The following is a 22,498-nucleotide window of genomic DNA, read 5'->3' as shown; positions in this document are numbered from 1 at the left end:
ATACTTCATTGGCAGGAAGACTGATTCCTTGATTTTAGAATTTTTCTCTTTGGCATTTGACTTTGTTGAATTCTAAACCAGATTACCTTACCCATTGGAAAGGGGGGAAAAAATGTAAACCTTAGGGAAACAAATTAAACCAGAATTTAGAGAGCATAGTTGTATGAAAAGATGATCCCTATGCATAACCCTTTAATGATGTTATGTGCCCATAAACACTATAGAAGAGCACCAGATTATTGGTAACACAGCCATCCACTGGATTGATATCACTTCCTGAAGGCTTGTGGATTTTTCCATCCCAGTAGCGACATGGCCTGCTTTGCTTAACAAAAGACAAAAAAGGAAATTTTCTCACTACCCTGAAACCATATTCTTAAATGTATTATTTAAAGCTAAGGATGAGCAAACCAACTCTATCAAAATAGGAAACCAGACTAGTTGTTAATTGCTGTAGCTAATGATCTGTACCTGGCTAAGTAACTGTCTCTTTCCTCCAATCAGTACTGACATGTTCTATAATAGTTTTCAAATTTTATTGCAAGTGGAAAGGATAGTCTACATTTTACTTCTGTTTTTCCTAGAAATCAGTCTTAGGCCTGGTCTACACTTACCTGGCGATTCGGCGACAGTCGACAGGAGTTACGCAAGCTACTCTATGTAGCTTGCATAACTCCCGTCTATTGCTGTGCTTCCCTTCTGCGCGGCATCTGCACTGCACCGACAGGAACCACGTTCCCGTCAATGCAGCACTACATCACTTGAGGATGTGGTTTTACAGCGTTGACTTCTGGATCGATTGAGGGGGTCTTCACTGACCGCTCAATCAATCCAGAAAGGTCGATCTGACGGCAGCGTCTATGTCAGTGTAGACATACCCTTAAACATGCAAAAGGAAAGGACAGATGGTCTTAATGAGAGCATCTTTTTCTTGTAAAATTATCATATGTACATCTTATGGAAATTTTTGAAATGTTGATAGCCTAAATGCTTGCTTAAGTTTAATTCTCAAGTACTGTGATTGAAGAACTACTTGAGGTATTGTACTTGAGGAGGGTACATAGCAATATGGAGCTAATTGAGAATCCTATTCTAACCTCCCAATTTTTAGTTGATCGTTTTTAGTTACATTGCAAGTTAATATGGCATTGAAAATTTCAGTTGTTGCTCGTGAAAATAGGATTGTTCAAGTTTATACCAGTTTTTTTTTAAAAGAGGACAAAATGGCAGTTTGGAGTAACTATTTATTTAACATAAAGATAAAACCAGTCAAAGTACTTACGCTCACATACACTGACCATCATTTCTGTAAGACACATTTCTGTACGATAATTTGACTGGCTTGAGCACACACACCTAACAATTTAGCAGGGCCACAAGTGTCCTTACATAAGCTTGTAAAAATGTTTTACCAAAATAGTCACAAGGAAAGACTGTAACGCATACATAATTTTTCCATATTTTAAAATGCAAAATATTGTGCCCACGATACAGAAACAATGTTATATCCCAGTCCATTAGCTGTAGCACCTATTCACTGCTGTATGGATGCTGTTTGAATGCAAAATATAACATTTACTATTACTTGGACCCACAGTGAAAGCTTTTAGTTGTTGTTGTTCAGGACCCACCAAGAAGCTGAAAAAGAAAAATGTTTATTGACTACTTCTTATTTTAGTTTTACAATGTTCCTCTTTCTTCCTCCCTTCTGCCCCAAACCCTTTCTTGAAATTCTAAATAGATAATCTATTATCTACTCCTCTGCTAGCCTAAAGAAATAATATTAAACCATTCTTCATCTGTTTAGTTCCCATCAAAGATAATGGGAGATATGCATTTCAAGGACAGAAATTGCTTAGTCAGGGGAGGAGAGTGGTTGTCCAGGAGAAGTTGGTTAGGGAGTTGAGCAGAAAAGTGGAGAAGGGGCAGAAAGCTTTTAGTGCAGTAGTTTACACCTTTTATAGAATAGTTTCTTAAATTCCCAATATGTGCCTTAGAGAAGGAAATTGATCACAATGGAAACTTCTTTCCTTAGATCCACCCAACTTTGGCCATGAAAGTCTAGTTGTCTGAAATGCTTAGGGCTGCAGCAGTGGTTTGGTAAACCTTTGTCCAAATGAATCCTAATCCTACAGCTCAGTATCCGGGGGTGTGGTACCATAAATATGGTAGGTCTTCCCTTTAACTATGGTCATCTGCACCACAAGGAAGGTGTGGGACATAACTGGTGATTGTCCTTGGGGAAGATGTACTCTACCACAACAACCTTCAAAGTTAGGGTAGCTGAGTGAGGTGTCTGTCTACTTTCTTCATCAGCTAGTGCAAAATAAGGTGCAAGGTACAACAGCCTCATAGGGCAAAGGTACCTTGCCCAAGAAACTGTTGTGATTCCTGCAGATTCCTGTCCCTGTTTTTAAATCAAAATCAGTGGTGTTGGACTATTTCCATAGGAACTGGATCCTCCTTTGTAGTCACATTTTCACTACAGAGGCAGTATTTATAATCAGCACATTCCTCTTGTCCAAGTCCAGATAGCAGCCTTCCTTACCCTACTCTCAATTAAGCAGCTGGAATGGTATGGGCAATGAGATGGAGCATTGTGAATACATCATGAAGTACGAAGCTTTGATGAGCTGCTTCTAAGGCTGGATGCCTGCTTTATGAACATCAAATTCAGGAACATGAGTGTCAGTCTTAAGCAAAAAGTATTCCAACTATGCTGGGCATTCTACCCTTTCCAATGTGTAGGGTAAGAAGAATACATCAAAGCTAGTACTAAGTGGTTCATGACAACCTCATAGAGAGCCTGGAACAAGTGGGCCTGGTCACTGATCTTCGACTAATAACCAGTCAAATGACATGGGTCAGGGTTACAAAAGAGTGACACCCCTGTCAAATGAGTGATCAGAATCTATTGACCTCATTGGCTACTGTTGCAAGAAGAATCCCAGATCTCACTCCTGCAAACCCTTACTCTTGTGAGTAGTCCTGGTGACCAGGTTCCTATTGACATGAATTGGATTACTCACATGATTAAGGGTTACCAGGATTGTGTTCCTGTTTTATAATCTTTCTTGAGTCACAGATTCAGGGTGTGACCTTGGAGAAGTCAATTCATCTTGTTCAATTCAGCTTGACAATTGGGTTAAAAAAGATGGGCTTTCCTAGGCTAAATCAATTACAGAATTGCAGGGTTTTTTTCTTCACTGAGTTTTAAGCAGGTCTCAGTCTACACTGTATGTGACTGTTGCATAGAATATAGTGATTGCCTAGCAGCCATCATTTTTGCTATCTCAAGCCTTTTCTTTCCTTTAATACAAATTTGTATGAAGGTTTTTATGCTGGAATTACTGCACTTATTAAAAATACTTAGCATAGGTGTATATATATTTCTAAAAGAAAATATAACAAATTGTGAAAAATTAAACTGTGCCTATCCTAAATAGTAGTTTCTTATGGTTTTTATTGAGTAAGGAATTCATGATGAGCAATACTGTGGTTGCCATGGTAATAACCTACCTGGAGGAATGCTGTAGACTAAAATCCCACTTAAAAGGCAGAGTGCATACTTTAAGCATCATCTTTTAAATTCAGTTTCAGACATCTTTATATTTAGACATTTATAAATATTTACATTTTATTTGATTTGATGCTAATCCTACTTTCCCCTGCCATGATTGGAACACCACTATTTCTTCTTTCTCCATCCCTTACTGAATTACAGTGCAACCACTGGCACAATGTAGGCTGATACTATCATGCAGAGGGAAATAGTGCATTATCTTACTAAATTATTGAGCCAATCATTCTTGGTTAGGGTTCACACGTTCCTTACTTAGGCAAACTCTCATTTGAAGTCAGCAAAGTTTTGTGTATGAGAATTTGCTTGATGGAAAAAAACTCACGAATTGGCCCAGTTATTCTACTGGAGAAAGAGAATGGTCTAGAAGTAAGGCATTGGTTAGGGACTTGTAGGCCCAATTCCTACAATAGGAGATCTGGGGTCAATTCTGAGCTCTGTCACAGATTTCCTGTATAGCCTTGGACAAAGTACTTAATCTCTCTGGGCCTCAGTTCTCCATCTGAAAAATTCATCATTGTTCTTGTCTTAGACTGCAAGCTCTTTGGGACAGGAAGTTTCTCTTAAAGGTGCATGTGTATCACTTTGTACTAGGTGCTACTGTAATGCAAATAATATTAATTGTAATTTGGGACTCCTTCTGTATTGGCTTTTCAGAATGGAGTTTGGAGAAAAGTTGCAGGAAATATGCACAGTTGGGTAGTAAATTAAGACCATTCATTCTATCAAGCAGCTGCAATTAAATTGAAATCTAGTTCTTCATCAGAAAGCCGACATATATTCTGCCTAAATATTTTTAAACCAGTAGTGCAAAAACGGTTACAGTGTTACTATTTACAAGGAAACTCCTTTATATTCTGGATATTTTCTGTACCATATTTGTTAGTTTCATGTTTAATTTGTAATAATCTTACACTATACTTCCTCCTATTGGAGAAAAGGTATGTTCCTACTGCTGATGAGTATTAACAATTGTAGTACTGTGTACAAACCCTTGATGCTTAAAGGAAAAGGGAAAAAAAAATGCAGAACAGAGGCAAAACTACCAAAAAAAAAAAAAGACTAAAAAGGGCAAATTCTGCAGTTGTTTCACATATGGAACATTATAGTCAATGTGAAGTCTTTATATTGAAACAAGTAAAGTATTGTGAAAAACTTGATAATTACCAGGTACTAGCATAGTTGTCATGAGTTCTGGAGTTTCCAAGAAGTCCACGTTACTCCTTTGGAATGTCTTGCTGTAGTTCATCTGGAGATGGCTGTATAAGTGATAAGAATTTAAGATTTAAAAGGACTGAATATTTATAGGGCCATGAATAATAGCCAGAAATTCATAATTATAATTACAAAAATTTTGGACGGGATATTAAACCTCCGTGTTTCAGGGCTTCGACCAATCTCTAACTATTAAGAGACCAGGATTATACCTAATGTGAGGGGCAAATTTTCCCATCTCAGCCAGCTGTAGGGTTCTTGCATCTTCCTTGGAAGGCTCTGATACTGGAAACTGGACTAAATGGATTTTTGGTCTGATCCTGTATGGTAATTTGTCTAATCCAATGATGTTGAAGTGCCTTTTCAAACCTCCTTATTACTGTTTCTGAAGGTAAATGCACCCTTTCTGATCTCATTGGGCTGGAGTCTATAACCAAGATACTCAGCTGCAGAAAACCCCAAAATAATAGGATTCCACATTCAGATTGGTGGGCCTGATCTTTTTTTTTTAAATAATAAAACTCAGTTCAGACCTGAAGAGAGACTAGAAGCCGGCTGGGCTTTTGTGGTAGGGGTAGGAAATCTTGGGGGAAGCACCAATGACCACTTACAGGCTTAAACTTACACAGGTGCTTACGTATGTTGCAAGACTGCAACCTTTCTGTCCCCTTTTGGCTTCTTGTCACTCTGGCATTAGCTTTGCCAGCATCATTTGATCCCTTCTGTACTCAACTACTGTCCCTATTCTGATGACTCCTAACTCTATGTGCCTCCACCCTCAGCTTCTTCCTGTTCAAGTCAGATTAGTGGATGTTTTTTTCCAATATTTTTACCTAGATATTCAAATATTGTGTTAAACTCAATGCAGAAAAAAGTGAATTGTTATGAAGCATTCTTAATGGCATTTAATTGGAAAGTAGATTAATCTTTCATTAAATTAATAAAAGATATTTATAAAATAACTGCATGAAAAGTATTGGATATAAATATCTTTTATTAATTTAATGAAAGATTAATCTCACTACTTGCCTATTCCAGGCACTGCTGTTCTCCCAGAACTCATAAACGATGAAGCGGGATTCACTTGAAAGCTTCTGTATGGAAACACTAGGAATTGTAGGACAGAATTATTATAATAAACCATTGACTAAGGCAGCAGGCAAGCACACTTTTTCCAAGCTACTGACCAGTGACCGAACAATACTCAGTGATTCATGTAAAAAGAATACAACTGTATAGTCTGGGGGACAGATATGTGGAGTTAGAGGTATCTGTATTGCAAATGACTTCAGTTCCTTTCTACTCTTAGCTGTGATATACTGCATGGTATTTTTAAGCAGAATTTTTATTTCTAGCTGTTAAAATTAGAACTTATAGTGGACTCTTATTTACAAAATTAATTTTTCATATGGTTCCAAATGTTAGGATTCTTTATCTTAAACGTGGTTCAATATTATAGAAACTAATCCAAGTGTGCTGCATAGCAAACCAGAATAGTAGTGTTTCCCACAGAGAGCACATGAAGTAAGTTGTGAAACAAGGACAAGATTTTCAACAGAGTAGTGACTTTGATGCCTCAATACTTATGTGCTCAATTTGAGACCGGTTAAAGGGGTCCTATTATGAGAAAGGGCTGATCACCCATCCTCTTAAAAACAAAACCCTGGGTAAGGTGTCTCAGAGTGGAACACCCAGAAATTAAGGCATCTATGTCATGAGTCACTTTTGAAAATCTTGGCCTAAATGATGCAGCTTCACTGAAGAATTACATTGTGTATGTTCTGTCCTTCAGATGTGAGAAGTGCATCAAAGCAGGATAAGACTGCGGGATAGGTGCTTTGGAAGCAAGCAGCCATATGTGGCATGAAGATGGAATGGTCACTGTCAGCTGCTCATACACTTGTTTAAACAGTATCTTTTTATCATGTTTTTCTATTGTGATAGCACCTAGGAACCCCACACGTGGAATAGGATCCCATTGTACTAGCTACTGTACCAACAAACAACACAGTAACAGTCCCTGTCTGAGAAAAACTTTAAAAAATTTCCCCACTGTATTGTCTGCCCTTGGGTTTATTCCTCCATTTGTCATATTCTTGCCATGGAGTTCATCTACCAATCCATGGTGGCATACAGCATCCCATGGAACATATGCCAATCCTTCCCACAGTGTCATCTGCTTTAGTGAACTCTATAAACCTTACATATGCAGGGAGCTAGTTTTCAAATATATAAGTCTTGATACAATTTGCTAATCCTGCATTTGGATGCTCAAATTGGCAACTGGATGTGTACTGCAAAAAAGGATAGTTATAGGCTATTTGAAGATCCAAATGTGAGATTTGGAAATATTACTGTTTTGTTTGAAAATTGGACTCACATGACATCTTAAGATGTAACAGGTAACGAGTCCACCCTGATTTATTAGTTCTGTTATTTCCTGCTGCATGAATAGGACACTGTACAATATAAAAAGATGGTCAGAAACTACATACAATAGCACAAAATAAAACACCCAGAATGAATCAAAGTGACCAGTAGGTGGCACCACTGGCATACCAAATATTTTCTAATTTGGGAAAACAAATCAGGTCTTCCTTTTTATATATGCTCTTTAAGTTAAATTTTCAAACATTTGAGGATTTTTCTTATGACAAGTGCGTAGTTCAGTGTTACTAAAAATGCATTGATATGAGTAAACTTTCTTTTGTTGCAGGTGCCTTTCTTGTTTGCTTTTCCATCTCTTGGCCCTAGGGTGATGGTACCTTTGTCCATAATATAGTCAACCATTCCCAAATATTACAGAAAATTCATTTTTTCTTTAACTTCATTTCCATACAATGTCTCTCATGGTGAGTCATGTCCAGTCCATAGAATCAGCACTTTGATGGATAAGTGTTCTGTTTGGGAAATATTTTACTAGTGCCAATCCTAAATTGAGACTGTCCTCTTCCCCACATATACCAAGGTTTAAAGAGAGCTGTTCCAAGAACCAATTGTTTAAGGCTTCTCCAACCTTGTCCTGGCATGAGTCATGACCCCATGACTTGGGTTTAGCTGAAGTTGCCCATTATTGCTGCTTTACTAGATATCGTTTCCTCTTTGATCTCCCTTTCCAGGACATTCAGTGGACCTGATTTTCCATCATGCTACTTTGCCACTGCAAAGGGGAAGTAAAATTATTGGGTCACACCAGCAGGAAGCTCCCTTTTCTTAAGAGCAAGGCTGGGATGGTGTAGCTCCTGGTGTAGTGGGAAAGTCCAAGAATAAGGAAATGTGGTTATTCACTTTTACTAGAACAGCCCCAGCCATAGGCAACCAACTGTAAATTAGAGCAGCCCTGAACTTGTTCCAACATATGCTAGGGGCTGACCAGGCCCAGAATTGGTGAGCCATATAGTCTTTTGTTCCTCACCATGGGTCTTCTCCTGCGTGCTACTCAGCCAGAGCTGAGAATCAGGCTCACTGTTTTTCCTGACGCAGAAGCTGGTATTATAATCCTATATATGTTTTAATGACTTGAGATTCTTTTCCTTACAAATTCTACTGTGTTGTCTGCATCACTCATTTTCTATGGAATCTTGAGATATAGTGCTTCTCCTCTACTTCTGTGACTTAATCTGTACAATGTCTTTCCTGTACAGTTCATTCCCATGCAAAATAGTATCCCATTAAATTTGGTCAGGTTACAGGGTAGTGATTCAAACACTAGCTCACAGGCTTACACAAAATGAGCTAAACATCCCTGGTGTTACTCAGCTAATGATCATTTTGTCCATTAAATGGTGGCTTGGCAGAATTTAATTTTTATTTTTTATAATTTCAATGAATAATATCAGTGTTTATTTCAAACATTTTCCCCAGTTTTTATCTCTTTAAATTTTCACAGTTGTGGGGAAATAATGAGGATAGGGGTCTGACAAATATTTAATGACTAGATGTTGAGATTCAAAAGTTAAAGCTTTATAATTAAAACAAATTGTCAAAATTACCAGTCAAAAGATACAAAGTAAATATCTTTAAATCAAACTCTAAAGTTCTCAAGCAGCATTTTCCTTAATTTTATGATCTGTAAATTTTGATTATTATCAATGGAAATATTTTTGTCAGTTTGTGTGGCATTGACATTTACTGATAAAAATCTAATCTTTCCAAGCCTAATTAAGTGCGTTAAAAACCCTCTGGTTTCTAACTTTTTAGTGAAGTGCAGGGATGGAATCTTTCCTTTAATCAATTCTAATAGGAAAATAAACACAAATGCCTTTAGTCTAGCATTATGCCTCTGTTTATATATTACTTAGATTGTAAACTCTGTGGGGCAGGGACCATCTTGTTTGATTTGTACAGCACCTAGCACAATGACAAGTCCTTGTCAGTGACTATGGCTCCCAGGCACTATCAGATGGATGAGGGGTGGAACATGCAAGTCATTGGATGGACATCTCTTAGCAAATAAACACAATCATCACTACAGGTAATTTTAAATTTCCCTCAGATGGATGAGGGGTGGAACATGCAAGTCATTGGATGGGCAGTATGGCATAGAATTTCTTCTGTGGTTTGTTTAGGTGCATTGTAACATAAAAGTAACAGTCTTCCTTCCCTGAATAGCACTGCTTTTGGGTTCTAAATTTCACTGGAGTTTAGCTGGGTGCTAGCATACTTGCCTGGAAAACAGACAGGTATGAGACATCAGAGAGTAACCGATTAGAGTACAGCAAAAGAAAAAAGCCCATTCATTCACAACAGTCATGCTATGGTAGGCAGGAAATCAGTCTTTTATTCAACTTTGAAAGAGTTCCAAACTAAGGGTTTGATCCTACAAAGTGAGTTGCATGGGCAGAGCTTTATATGCCTTTGTGGGATGTTTTGCAGGACTAGAACTAAAAGAAGTGGGTAGGGGAAGCTTGCTGAGGCCCTATCCCAGAGAAGTATGCACTTGGGGGGGGGGGGAGTCTACTCTTTTGTCTTCAAAAGCTCCCCTTCCCACAGATCCCAAGAAAACCCTACAAAACAGCCTCCCTTAAAAGAGTCTGCTGTACCTAAGGATATCCTATTGCTCTTCTCACTTCCAGGCCTTTCCCTAATTAGCCTCTGTTAAAAAGGACAAAAGCTGGGCAAATACTATTCACTGAATAATTCAACACGTTTTGTGATTTTCAAATTATTCATCATTTATGTTAAATTTTTTGTCCACTTTTACAGTGGGGCCCAAGTCCCTACACTGAATAACTGAACCTTCAATATGCTTTGAATGCTCCCTCTGATTCCAATAGTCCTGTCCTACTCTGCCCTCATGTATGTTCCTTAGCGCCATAAAAGAGATGTTCCACATGCTCATGAATGGGAGGGGCGGTCGTCTGTGAGACAGTTTCTCTATTAACATGGTCCACCCGAAGTTTGAGACTCATTTAAACAAGTATTCGTATCTGTAGTGTGACGCAGAATGTCTCCCTTTCCCTCATGCCACAATGGTAATAACATCATACTTACTGCAAACATCCAGTCCGAGTAGAAGCAGAATCCACATACTGTTTCAGAGCGAGTCTGAATTCTTCTAGTTCTTCCTCTAGCACGGACATTTGGCGTTGAACAATCATTATGTGCTGATAAAGATATTAAGTATTCATTGTTATATGCCTCCTATCAATTCCTTATATTTTAAATTAAGAAAATTGTCAGGTTCCCAATATGAGAAATCTATGGCCTGAATTCCAGATGTGCTCAGCACCTCAGCTCCCATCAGCTTCAATTGGGCTGATGGGTGATTAACACCTTTAAACATCAGGCCCTAGGTTTCTCAAGTTGAGTATCCCCAAATCCATTATGTTATTTATATCCAACTTTATTTAATTAAATGAAAAAAATGTACTGCAACAATCAGACCGAGAGATCAAGTACCGCACAAATAATTTAAAAATACTAATGTTACAGGAATCCTTACTCTCAGTTCCAATTTGCCCCCAAATTTAGCTTTTGTTAAATACAAGCTTTTATAAAATCTAAGACCAGCAGAAATGATTCCGTCGTGTAAAATAAAACAGTTGCCTACTCCATATTCTCATATTCTTTAGTGGTTTGTAATCCACTGTTTTAATGCTCTGGAACCTTAGAGTAAAATAATCTACATATGTTACAAGTGCTTTTCTTGCATCAAAGTAGGCTGATGTTCATGTTGGGCGCCCAAAATCAGTGGCCACTGTTGAAAATGTATATGACTTGTCTAAAGCCTGGACCAGCATTTCTATTGTGTTGACTGTTATGTCAAGAAATAATAGTTGCTTATTTAATAAAAAAAGTCAACACATTTCAATGGATGAATCAATATGCAAGCAGATGTATAGTTTGAACCTAAGTCTGCAGATATGGAAGTTTGGTTCATTGACCCACTTGTACAGCCCTTTGACCCTAATTACTCACAAGTCCAAACCGTAATACTACAAACTGCACAACAAAAATTATTTAAATTATGGAATACAACCCTATTTATATATATATATATATTCCAGTATAGGGCTTTCTCAGACACATCATCAGGAAATAGTAGGTCTACTATTGTAGGTAAAGAAGAAGACGTATGTTTCTGCTTCACTTTGGATTTAGTCCTTGTGAAATTAAATAAAATAAAGGCAAAAAAAATTTACAATATGGTCATGATATTGTAGTCACTTTTTGGAAGTGACCTGTTGAAAATAATAATTTAAATTATACGTTGACTCAAAGTTTGTCCCCTCTACAGAATGAATAACCTTGATGAAAGGTAAAGCTCTAGAAGAATAATTGGAAGTGGAGAAGACAACAGACCTTTTCATCCTGATTTATTGATGCTTATAATTCTAATATGCTATGTCTTGCATGTTGGTTCATCCATTAAAACGTTACTTTGCTTGTTCAATATTTTAAGAAATCATGATTGCTTAACAACCAACATGATAGAATCTTTGGTATAGGCTTTGATTCCTGGCTTGATTATAGGTATGGTTGTCTCATTGATCAACTTGCATCTATACTATCTCATGAGCAAGCTATCCAAAATCATATGACTCATTTGATCTTTTCTTGTTAATGTTTTTCTTGTTTGATTCTGTTAAGGGAGACCATTGGCTATCTCTTTTCATACATATTTGATGTAAGGTTTAACATTGGTATCAACACCAATTTATTTGGAAAATTTACTCTTGGCATGTAGACCAACTTGTCATTTGTATTAATTTCTGGATATGTTTTTATTTCTTTATTTTTTAATATTCACTATCTCTGTTCATTATCTCTACGTAATGGATATTTTCTCATGTCCTCTCACTTGGGTAATACTCCATCTTCCCCAGAAAAGGTCTTTTAAATCTTGGTATTATCTCTTGTGCAGTGGTGCTCTGCTGCAATAAAATAGATCCTTATTAGCGTAAAAGTGAGTTTGGTGATTTCAATCTACTCCAAGTGGATATTATCTGCACCACACAGAATTGGTCCATAAATACCTTAATGAAATCACTGCCTTGAAAAATACTTACAGATTTTGTGTTTCCTTCCAAAATCTCTTCTTCCAGTGGCTCAAGTTTTAGATCCTTGTGACCGAGGGGGAAAGAATGCAAATATAAACACACAAGATTAGCTGTGGGTAATGCTCTAGATCAGTGGTTTTCAACCTGCAGTCCATGGACCCTGGGGGTCTGCAGACTAAGATTTCCAAAGGGGGGTTCCCCTCCATTTGAAATTCTGTAGAGGTCTGCAAATGAAAAAAGGTTGAAAATCACTGCTGTAGATTTGACTTAGACTTTTTTTTGTAGAATGGGCCATTCCAAACCTGATTCTGCTATATGCCTACTTAGAATGAAGAGTTTAAATTAAGTCCTTTCTGCTTATTTATTAGTTGTTAATCTGACCTACGCATTGTTTGCAGAACCTCACCCACTTCAGTGGCTGTACAAGAGCTACAGGCTGGATCAAATTTAGCATTATCTTTAAATATATATTTATATAGCTTTCAAATCCCATTAATAGCTACATAAAGAAGCAAAATGTTAATTTGTGATAAATCTGCTCAGTCACATTCACAAAAGAAAACTGTCTATTGAAGATGTCATATACAAGAGGCAATGACTGAATGAAGTCTTAGGTTTTGTCATAATAAAGGCTTGTACAGAAGAAACTTGTGTAGATTTTATTCACAGGTAGGATTATGAGCAAATCCCTCTATTAATGAGTACCTGCTAAATGTGCCCAATAGAACAAGGAAGCTCAATTAGGCCTTGAAGAGTGTTCCACAACCACTAGCATTCATAGCCGGGAAATCTTGCATACAGCCAGCTGTGCAGTAACAAGGATCCACATTGCAGCAGTGAAAGAGTATATATGCTAGAAGTTGTAAATTAGCTTTTAAAAGCATCTGCTGGATTGGAGAAGCTTCTAGGGAAGGAACAGCCACAAAGCAGAACTGCATGTGCATTGAAACTATCTGCTTGCAATTAGCCTGATTATCAGGTTCATTTCTGAGGTTGCAAATGTACCTACTTCACATGCAAATCTTCCATTTGTGTGAACACACCTAGTAATGTATGTACAAAGTTAGCAAATGCCCACTGAAGGAGGCACTATAATACTACACAAATAGGAATACTTGTAACCTAGTGGGCACGTGTATACTTTGAGCTGGAGGTGTAAATTTCAGCTTGAAGAGACATACCTGGGCTTGCTCTGATTGAGCTAGTGCACTAAATATAGGGAGTAGTTGTGGTGATGTGAGCCACAAAGGAGCCACCCGGACTACCTATCCATTCATGAGCTAATATGGGTATGTCTCCTTGAGCTGGAATTTATACCTCCAGCTCGAAGTGTAGATCTACCCAGTGACATATGGGTATCTTAGCACCAGGGCCAATTTCTTCACACTTCAGAACAGATAAGAACTAAATTTGTGAAGCAAAATTCAGCATTTGGCAAATGGCAACACCCAGTCTGTGTTTCTTTGTGTCTGAAAGTTAAAGATGTTTTTTCTTTTCCCAGACGTGGATACAACTGGGCAATGACTGATTAACTTTGGGAAGCAGGCGTTTTGTCAGTGCAAACACAATAGCTCGAAGCAAACAGCAGATGTGACTTTGCCAGTAGAGTTTAAGTAAACATGGTATCCGCTGAAGCACCACCATCAGCGGTGGAGAATAAGTCAGTAGTGAAATGACATTCACTCATCAATGGCTGTGTAATTGTGCATCTCATGCAGAATTTGGATAGGAAATCACAAAATTTGTGAGGAAACTATTTGTAATGGCTTATCTGTGAGCACAAAGACTTCCGATAGAGAACCATGCAGGAAACTGTATCTCATTATACTTCTTGTGGCCTTCATATACTTCTCGTACTAAACTCTAAGGACAGGAATAAAGCTAAAGAGGCAAAGAAAGAGATCACAGCATAAAGTGGCAACAAATACTACTGCAGACTTCACCTTACTGTAGAAAGAAGTAGGCCAAATTCTGCTCTCGTACAAAATGTATGGCATTTACATAACTTATGGCAAAATTGGTCCAAAAGTTTTGAAAGGCTAATTTAAAACATGTTCAAATTCCTTCTATAAATTTGAAAGTACAAGACTTTCTAAGGTGAAATTCACCCTATGCAGAGGGCCAACATAAGAGCTATGCACCACTTAATCCCTCCAAACAGATCTCAAGTGGGACTTAACTGATGCATAGGCTTTGTGCTGGCTCTCTGTGCAGGGGTAACTTTCACTGCAGTGGCTTGGTTGGTAATGATGCGGTACCATATGGTGACTCAAGTTGGAAGTGGGAAGAACTGTAAAGAGAAATGTGATTTTGTTTCATGGAGGATTTTGATATTTTGAAATTTACTGCAAAAAGGAATGGAGCCCTGGCTCTAGGGCAGTCCAAGCTGTGGACCCGGGAAGCCTGGGGGTCCCTAGTTCAGGGACTGCAGCCTGCATCACAGCTGTGGGCCCAGGATGCCCAAACTACCACGGAGCCACAAGCCTGATAGCTGGCCCCGGGCTGCCAGGTTCGCAGCTCCCTGTCAGCCCACCTGGTGTACTGAAGGGGAGTTGAAAGCCAGGAAGCCCTAGCTGGCCAGAAACCAGGGTTTTCAGGCTCCTGACTCCCCATTAGCCCACAAGGCAGGCTGCCCAAGAGCCAGGCGGGCAAACTGACAGAAAGCCAAACAATTCCATCAGAGCTTTGTCAAAATAGAACCGTCTCCACAAAACGTTTTGATTTTGACCAGTTGGCATTCTGTGACAGAAAACCCTGCCATAAGAGAATTTTTGTCCAGCAGGATTGGGATGGCTCTAACAGGAAGAGGTGAAGAACACGCCCACATCTTACACAGAATGGACACTGGGACACTGTGCTTGCAGAATGGAAAATAAATGTAAATAAGATAAATAAAATGCTGTTCCCCAGAAAAGAGTATGTGTAGTTTTTCATATCTTTGCACAAAGGGGGTGTGACAGCTGATCTGTTTGTTTTGATGGAGCTGGGGGCCTTGGGGTAGAGGGTGCTGCAAGGCTGGCATCCTTAATAAGGCATTGGTAAGGCTGAGGTGTGGTCTCTGTGGTGGATGCTTGTTCTAGTGATGAAGTGTGTGACTCTGCGTAGAGAAGTAGATGGTAGATGCTGTTAAGTGCCTTGACTTTTCATGCTCTTATGATTTCGTGTTGGGTATGTTATGTATTGATCAAACGTAACTAACAGAGGGTAGCAGATTTTGCGTATTAATGTATGCAAACATTGTCTTACATATATACAGCATGTGTCTATTCTGGAGAATCAGATATCAACTCAGGATGAAGAGCTGTGAATATTCAGTGAAGAGTGGTTTTTTAATGAAATCATCAAATAGGAGTAAGTAAGTGAAAGAAAGAACATGGGCATTCATGTGCTTTCGCTCATATAGCTGTTGTTCTAGTTGCTGTCATCATTAGTTAGAACAGCAGTGTGAATATTACATGGCAGGAAGAACATTAATGGTTTTGGGATTGCTTCAGAAATCTTTACTGAAAATAAGAGAGAGAAATGATAAAAGAAAATGCAGACCTTCTTTTCCAGCTTGTCAATCAGCTTCTGGAGTCTGTTTATCTGGGTCATCCATTGGTTGTCTTCCTCTAACCAACCTTTGAGAATAATAAATAAATAATAAATAACCATAATAAAAGATAAAATGCTACTGAAAGCTGGGATGCAATGTACTTGTTTATTTTTATGTTACTATAAATATACATGTAAGAATCTTTTGTTAGCTTGTAACTTATGTTGCATCTTGAAAAAAGGGTAGGATGTAATTGCTTGTCAACATTTGTTTATACATAACTAGTAAATGAAACTGAAACATTTTTTTCCTGTAATAGTGATTTCCTAAAATATATGATTCTTCACAATATGCAGTAGAAATTACTGAGTTTTTTAATTTTTAAATTGCATTCTGTTTACTACAGTGTTTTGAAACTCCATGGGGTGTTGTGTGGAATTGCTTGTCCAGGGAAATGAGTCCAAGCCCTAACCTAACTACATTCAGATCCGAATGCAAGCCTCTCCTTTTTGTTGCTTAAACTGTCTCAAAGTAATGCTCCCATTACTTATAGGGAGTCAATGACAGGAAAAAAAGAAAACAGGAAGAAGAAGGGAATAAAACAAATACAAGTTTGGATACATGGAGAAGTGGAGACTTGAACCTTTCATTTGTTTAGCTCTTCGATAACACAGTGGTTGGCAACTTAGAAAAAGGATTCTCAACCTTTTTCTTAGTGTTAGCCACTTCTTAATAGAGATACTGTCTTGTGGAGTACTTTTCTTCCCATTTGCTGTAACATGGACAATTTTTCGTCACATTCATGATCACGGTATTTCCCTGCGTCTTTTTAACTGTCTTAATGTAATTTAACAGTTGGAAATGAGGCAAGCCAACACCATATGACCAGCCAATTCTCAGGGGGCTCTGGACTACCACTGGTCCACAGATCACAATGTGGGTGCCACCATCTTAAATGAACCTAAATAGACATTTTGCATATACCATTATGTTCGTGAACTCATGGGGTCACTGTTTTATCACTATGAACAGAAAACACCAGTCAATAATTATTAGCTATATTTATGGGCAGTGACGAAGGAAAAAGTGGGATTATAGAGTAGAGAGAAAATCTAAGAACCTATTTTATGATGTATGCATTACTTACTAAGATTAAATATCATAGCTCGTGTTCAGAGTAAAAGGGAGGAGGAGAAAAAAGTGGAGATTCTAGCTGGAGACAGAGTCAAAATCTCCTAGGTCATTTTGAAGATATTAGAAAAGGCAATTTTGCCTTAGGAAAAAGAAACCTTTCAAAGGTGCTAACCAAATAGGAATTCTGAAGATAGAAGAGGCTCATTTAGCAAAGTGCATTAGCCTAACTATTTGTGGGAAATGCTTTGTTAATTCTTTACAGTTGCACAATTAAAAGTGGTGTGATACAGGTTTTCCACTGTACACTGTGATTTAGAAATGTAGTAACATAATTACATGAGATCCTATCCTGAAAAAGTGATCAAAGATCAAGTAAAAGGGCTTTGCTCATGCAAAAATTCACTGCATTCCAGCAGGGCAGGGAACCTAACACTGTGAACATTTAATTTTGCTGGGTAAGGGACTGAGTAGAAAGCCTATGCAATGGAGATTCTACCGATTTTGTTCACCATAGAAGGGACTTCTCAAGAGACTACATGGTGGGAAGTGGACATGTCACCTGCAAACAGGGAGAATTATATAGCCAAAAGGCCAGGCGGGGAGAAGTGGGCTGCATCAATCCTTCGCCCATCATGCTCTGCAGTGTCTCAGTTGCATGGATGTCATGGCCCTTAGATCTATATTTAGGCTGAGGATTCCTTCCCTGCACCTTTCTGGGTAAGTGACAACAATTCCAAAATTTCTCTTTGGCTTGGTACCCTCTCAGTGTTCTTTTTCCCTACAGCAAAATTGTCATTTCTAATTCTTCATGTCAACGTAAGAGATGTCTGCTCTGCCTCAAGCTAATGTCCTTATTTCTCTCTCTCTTTCTTACACATAAACACACTTGGTCCCCTTGCCCGTGACGCATGATCACTCTGTAAGTAATGCAGGAAGCATAAACTTGTTTCTTGGATTCCAGAGGGGTAGCCGTGTTAATCTGTTTTTAGCAAAACAGTGAGAGTCCTTCATGCAAGAGTCCTTCATGGGCCCACAAAAGCTTATGCCCAAATAAATTTGTTAGTCTTTAAGGTGCCTCAGGACTCTTGCTGTTTTGTTTCTTGGAGTTTCTTCTACCTCTGTATTATAATCCCATTTCTTCCCACCATTACTGCCTATAAATATAGCTAAGAAATATAGACTGGGGTACTCCGTTCACAGCACAAAAACAATGACCCTACAGGACGATAAAATAGACCTAAAGCAGGGGAGACTTTGCGGCTGTAGCATTATATTTATTTGTTCTGCTGCTACAGTTAGAGCTATTGGCTGCTATATTAAATTGAAGGTTGCTTCCTTAGTTGATTTGGACTTGCAGGTTAAAATTTTGAGGACAAATACATGGTTGCCTTGCTTCTGTGTGTGTTTTAAATACATTTAAAAGTTGAAATGACAATACCTGCATTAAAATAAGGGCTGTTTGGTGATAAGCTATTGTTCCTCTGAAATCTTCGATTTGAACGTTTTCCTGGCCACTGAATTGAGAGCACTTCCGGCTTTGCTGGTCCTTGTCTAAATAGAAACAGACAATAGTTAATGCATGTGCCAAAGCCTCTGTGTTCTTTCTGCTGTCGGGATGCTGATTAAAAAAAAAAAAAAAAAAAAAAAAGGAGAGGGAGAGAGATGTCCATTGAGTGATTTTTCTAGGCTTTCACTGCTAAAATTAGCTGTGTCCATTTTGATACTCACTAAGGGGGGAAAAAGAAGGAAAGTTAGTACCCCACAAATATCCCGTAGGGACATAAAACTGGTGGCATGTTTGTACTGTATTTCTGCTGCTGCGCCGGGAACCGTTAGCACAGGCACTGGCATTTGTGGTGAGTCCCATTGATTACAATGGGTCCCATAAAGGCACTGGGATCATGTGATGAGTTACCAATGAAGGATCAAAACTTGTATGCTTACTTGAGAAGATAAATTTTCTGTTTTATGGTGACAATAAGTAACATTGTGAAAGGATTTTAATCTGGGATTTAGGAAGCAAAGAGGACTAGGAATGGCTAGCACAGAATGCAGGCTGGATGCACCAGTGAAAATAGCTGTGCTGAAGTATTTCAGTTAAATAAAACATTTATTTAATGTCATGGCTATACTTAGGATGGCTGGTCAAATTGTTTGTTTAAAATAATATGTTAGGAATTTATGATTTATGGAAAACAATGAGGACTTGTAGAGGGTTCACAAACTATTTAAAGGGCTACTACCCAATTCCTATTCACTGCAGGCAGCAGTACAACCCCTCTGAAATAGTTAATTAAATCAGTGTAATCCCCTAGTGTGGACACTTTTAAATCAGTTTAGGAGAGCCTTAAATTGGTCTAGCTGCTTTTAATCCGTTTAAGGTAGACCAATTTAAGACATTTACACTGGTATAAAAAGAGAGTCCACACTAGAATATTGCACAAATTTATCTGAATTCACTTTAGTTAAATTGGTGCAAAAACTGTGTGTAGACTGAAGCTTTGTCTCTTTCACAGCCACAGCATAAGTCTTTAAAGATGGAGTTGTACTGGGACTTCTGTCACCAGCTCTTTAGTCATTTTCAGTTTCATTTAATCTCATGTGTCAAGGTTACCCGTGAGGAGAGAACATAAGAATGGCCATACTCAGTCAGACCAATGGTCCATCCAGCCCAGTATCTTGTCTCCCAACTGTGGGCAATGCCAGGTGCTTCAGAGGGAATGAACCGAGCAGGCAATCATCAACTGATCCCATCATTCACTCCCAACTTCTGGCAGTCAGAGGCTAGGGACGCTCAGAGCATGGGGTTGCATCCGTGACCATCTTGGCTAATAGCCATTGATGGATCATTCTCCAGGAACTTACCCAATTCTTTTTTTAACCCTATTATAGATTTGGCCTTCACAACATCCCTGGGCAACAAGTTCCACAGATTGCTGTGTATTCTGTGAAACAGTACTTCCTTTTGTTTGTTTTAAACCTGCTGCTGATTAATTTCATTGGGAGACCCTGGGTTCTTGTGTTATGTTAAGGGGTAAATGACACTTCCTTATTCATTTTCTCCACACCATTTATGATTTTATAGTCCTGTATCATATCCCTCCTTAGCTGTCTCTTCTGCAAGCTGAAAAGTCCTAGTTTTAAAAATTTCTTTTCATATGGAAGCTGTTCCATCCCCCCAATAATGTTTGTTGCCCTTCTCTGTACCTTTTCCAATTCTAATGTATCTTTTTTTGAGATGGGGCAACCAGAACTTGCAAATAAATGAAATAAAATAACTTAAGCAAATAAGCATCCCAAATAGCAACAAAATGTCTGCATTCTCATGGATGAGACAGTGAACTCACATGCTATGAGAGCATCAGAGTCTTAGAACTGGATCCTGCACTCCTACCTCTGGCAAAACTCCCATTGACATCTGAATAAGGAGTGCAAGATTTGTCATTTAGTGTCCCATTTATGCTCTGAGACACCAAAATAAAATCCAAAGTAGTCTTTGCAAATTTAGGGTATAGTAAGTGCATCTTGCTGGGATATTTTTAGGCCCACATATGATATAGATGATATACAGTACTTAGAAATAAAAGTATTGTATATCATCTAATGCCACTTAACCCCTCCTTCCAGCCCCCTGATATATACCCAACTGGGGGAAACATTTAGCTTACCTTTCTTGACGAGTTTGCTCCTCTGTGGTTTCCATGGCACACTCCAGGGAGTTCTGGAGAGACTGCAGCTGATTCAATGTTTCTTTCAGTAAGAAACGAGTCACAAACTGTTCCAAGTTAGAGGCTGTCTGATAGTCCTAAAAATTACACACAATATTGGTGGGAATTAGCCTAATATATTAGCAATATGAGTAAGTGAAACATCATCCTTAATCCAAAACAGAAGATGCATGAGCTCCTCCTTGATTAGAGTTAACTGGAAAATTGAAGTGTGTTCCTGCGAACAACTTTGCATCTTTGAAAAAAAAATTCATCCTGAATTGGGATGAGATGTAAAAAAAACCACTAAATTTTTCATGGCAAGGTGTTTTCAGGAAAAATTCCGTTTCAGGAGTAACAAAATGGAATTTTTCTTTTTCACGGTTGCCCCCCAGGAAGGTCATTCAGTTTCACTCAACCTCCTCCCGTTTTCCCCCAGCTCCAGGAATTGGAGAGGCAAAAAGCCTAGGTGCTCAGCCTTTTTGACTCTGGAGCTGGGGGTTAGGAGGCTGAGGCAGAAAATCATATCACTCAGCCTTGGCAGACCTCTGGTAAAGCTTCAGCAGGCAGAAGGTGAAATTGACACAAGTCTTCCAAGGGGGCAGCTGACATTTTGATTTTCCTGATGGAAAAATCAATTTTTTTTCAGCAAAATGGAAATTTTACCTTGGATAATTTTGGTTTTGCAAAATGGATGTGTTTTGTCTGAAAATCATTCTCATGAAAAATTTGCAACCAGCTCTATCCTTAATAGAAGTTCCACAGAGGCTCAAGGTAGCATATGCTCTTAGAGACTACAAAAGGATCTGTAGGAGCAGACCCTTTCACCTGTGCAAAGTACCATTGCAGGAGTAGGGCTTACATTTGCCCCAATAAAGAGTGGAAAACTCATCTTTAATGAGAATAATTTTGCAATCTATGCAGCAAATTAATGGTGGAAAATATTATAGAACAGTGGTCTTCCATTAAAACAACAGATTACAGTACAATTTTGCAACATACTCAAATAAATGCATGGGGATTTAGGCACATAAATTTGAGTTGTGTGCCCAAGTTTAGATTCATAGATTTATAACACCAGAAAGGGACCACTATGATCATCTACTCTAATCTCCTGCATGTAACAGGCCATAGAATTTTATCAAGTTGTTCCTGCATCAAACCCATAACTGTTGGTTGAACTAGAGAATATCTTTAAATTTTTTATTTAAAAAAATTGAAGTGATGCATCCCTAGGTAAGGTGTTCCAATGGTTAAAAAATTTAAAAAAATGCATCTTATTTCCAATCTGAATTTGCCTAGTTTCAAATTCCAATAATTGGATCTTGTATGTAGGTGCTAGATTACAGAACCTTCTACAATCAGAAATCATTTCCACATGGAGGTACTTATCAAGCATAATCAAGTCACTTCTTAATTTTCTCAACAGTTTTACTTCCTTTGTTTCATTATGGGCCTATACCATTGCTAATATTTCTTTTATTACTGATATATTTTAAAAAATTCTTCTTCTTGTTGTTAACCCTAACAGACATAGACGTTTCATTGATATCTTTAGCTGCCCTTATCAATTCTTTGCATTTAATAACTTCTAATGTATAGTCATTGGAATCAAATTTCCCTGGTTTCCTTTTCTATATGTTTTTTTTAAAATTTAATTTAACCAGGAAGTTCATTTTCTTGTGATTGTAGAATTGCAATTTTTCAAGTATCTAGTAAAATATCCTTAAGCAACTTATTTTGCTGCCTATTTACACCTGTTTTCAGCACAGTGCACACTGTTAATATTTCTGTTTAATTTTTGCATTTTATTTTAGTAACATTT

General features: G+C 38.1%; 2 protein-coding genes across 4 annotated transcripts in view; one reads left to right on the top strand and one right to left on the bottom strand.

Moving 5' to 3' along the window:
* Positions 1-15,205, top strand: part of CUNH8orf88 (chromosome unknown C8orf88 homolog) — a 37,154-nt gene extending 21,949 nt beyond the window's left edge. For 2 of the 3 annotated variants that reach the window (XR_010917664.1, XM_067536236.1), the window contains one exon: positions 11,535-11,684. Coding sequence is in view for 1 of the 3 variants with exons in the window: in XM_067536236.1 (XP_067392337.1) it covers positions 11,535-11,543 (9 nt within the window). In the remaining 2 variants the exon portion in view is untranslated. Of the gene's footprint in view, positions 1-11,534; positions 11,685-15,079 lie in introns of those variants that run through there. The other variant, XR_010917662.1, reaches the window with a different exon arrangement.
* On the bottom strand, positions 1,231-20,766 carry NECAB1 (N-terminal EF-hand calcium binding protein 1). The gene is made up of 8 exons (XM_067536182.1): positions 20,635-20,766; positions 18,405-18,517; positions 15,841-15,917; positions 12,307-12,360; positions 10,289-10,401; positions 5,825-5,902; positions 4,748-4,839; positions 1,231-1,638 (listed from the first exon to the last, which is right to left on the bottom strand). Exons 1-8 carry the CDS (start codon positions 20,667-20,669, stop codon positions 1,607-1,609), a joined length of 594 nt encoding a protein of 197 aa, XP_067392283.1. The 5' UTR covers positions 20,670-20,766; the 3' UTR covers positions 1,231-1,606.
* Positions 20,767-22,498: the final 1,732 nt, after the last annotated feature.

The sequence above is a fragment of the Emydura macquarii genome, unplaced genomic scaffold (assembly GCF_026122565.2).
Source record: "Emydura macquarii macquarii isolate MOO-44397 ecotype Brisbane River unplaced genomic scaffold, CSIRO-AGI_Emac_v2 contig_383, whole genome shotgun sequence".
NCBI classification, from domain to species: Eukaryota; Metazoa; Chordata; order Testudines; family Chelidae; genus Emydura; species Emydura macquarii.
The sequence above is the reverse complement of the archived record's forward strand: the minus strand, read 5'-3'. Positions and strand labels throughout refer to the sequence as shown.

Excerpts from the sequence above, each read along its gene's own strand:
- NECAB1 (XM_067536182.1), bottom strand. The coding sequence starts at position 20,669 with ATGGAAACCACAGAGGAGCAAACTCGTCAAGAAAG. Across the intron at positions 10,402-12,306 it reads TGGAAGGAAACACAAAATCT|CACATAATGATTGTTCAACG; the intron begins GTAAGTATTTTT and ends TATCTTTATCAG. Across the intron at positions 1,639-4,747 it reads GACAACTATGCTAGTACCTG|CTTCTTGGTGGGTCCTGAAC; the intron begins GTAATTATCAAG and ends TTTCTTTTTCAG.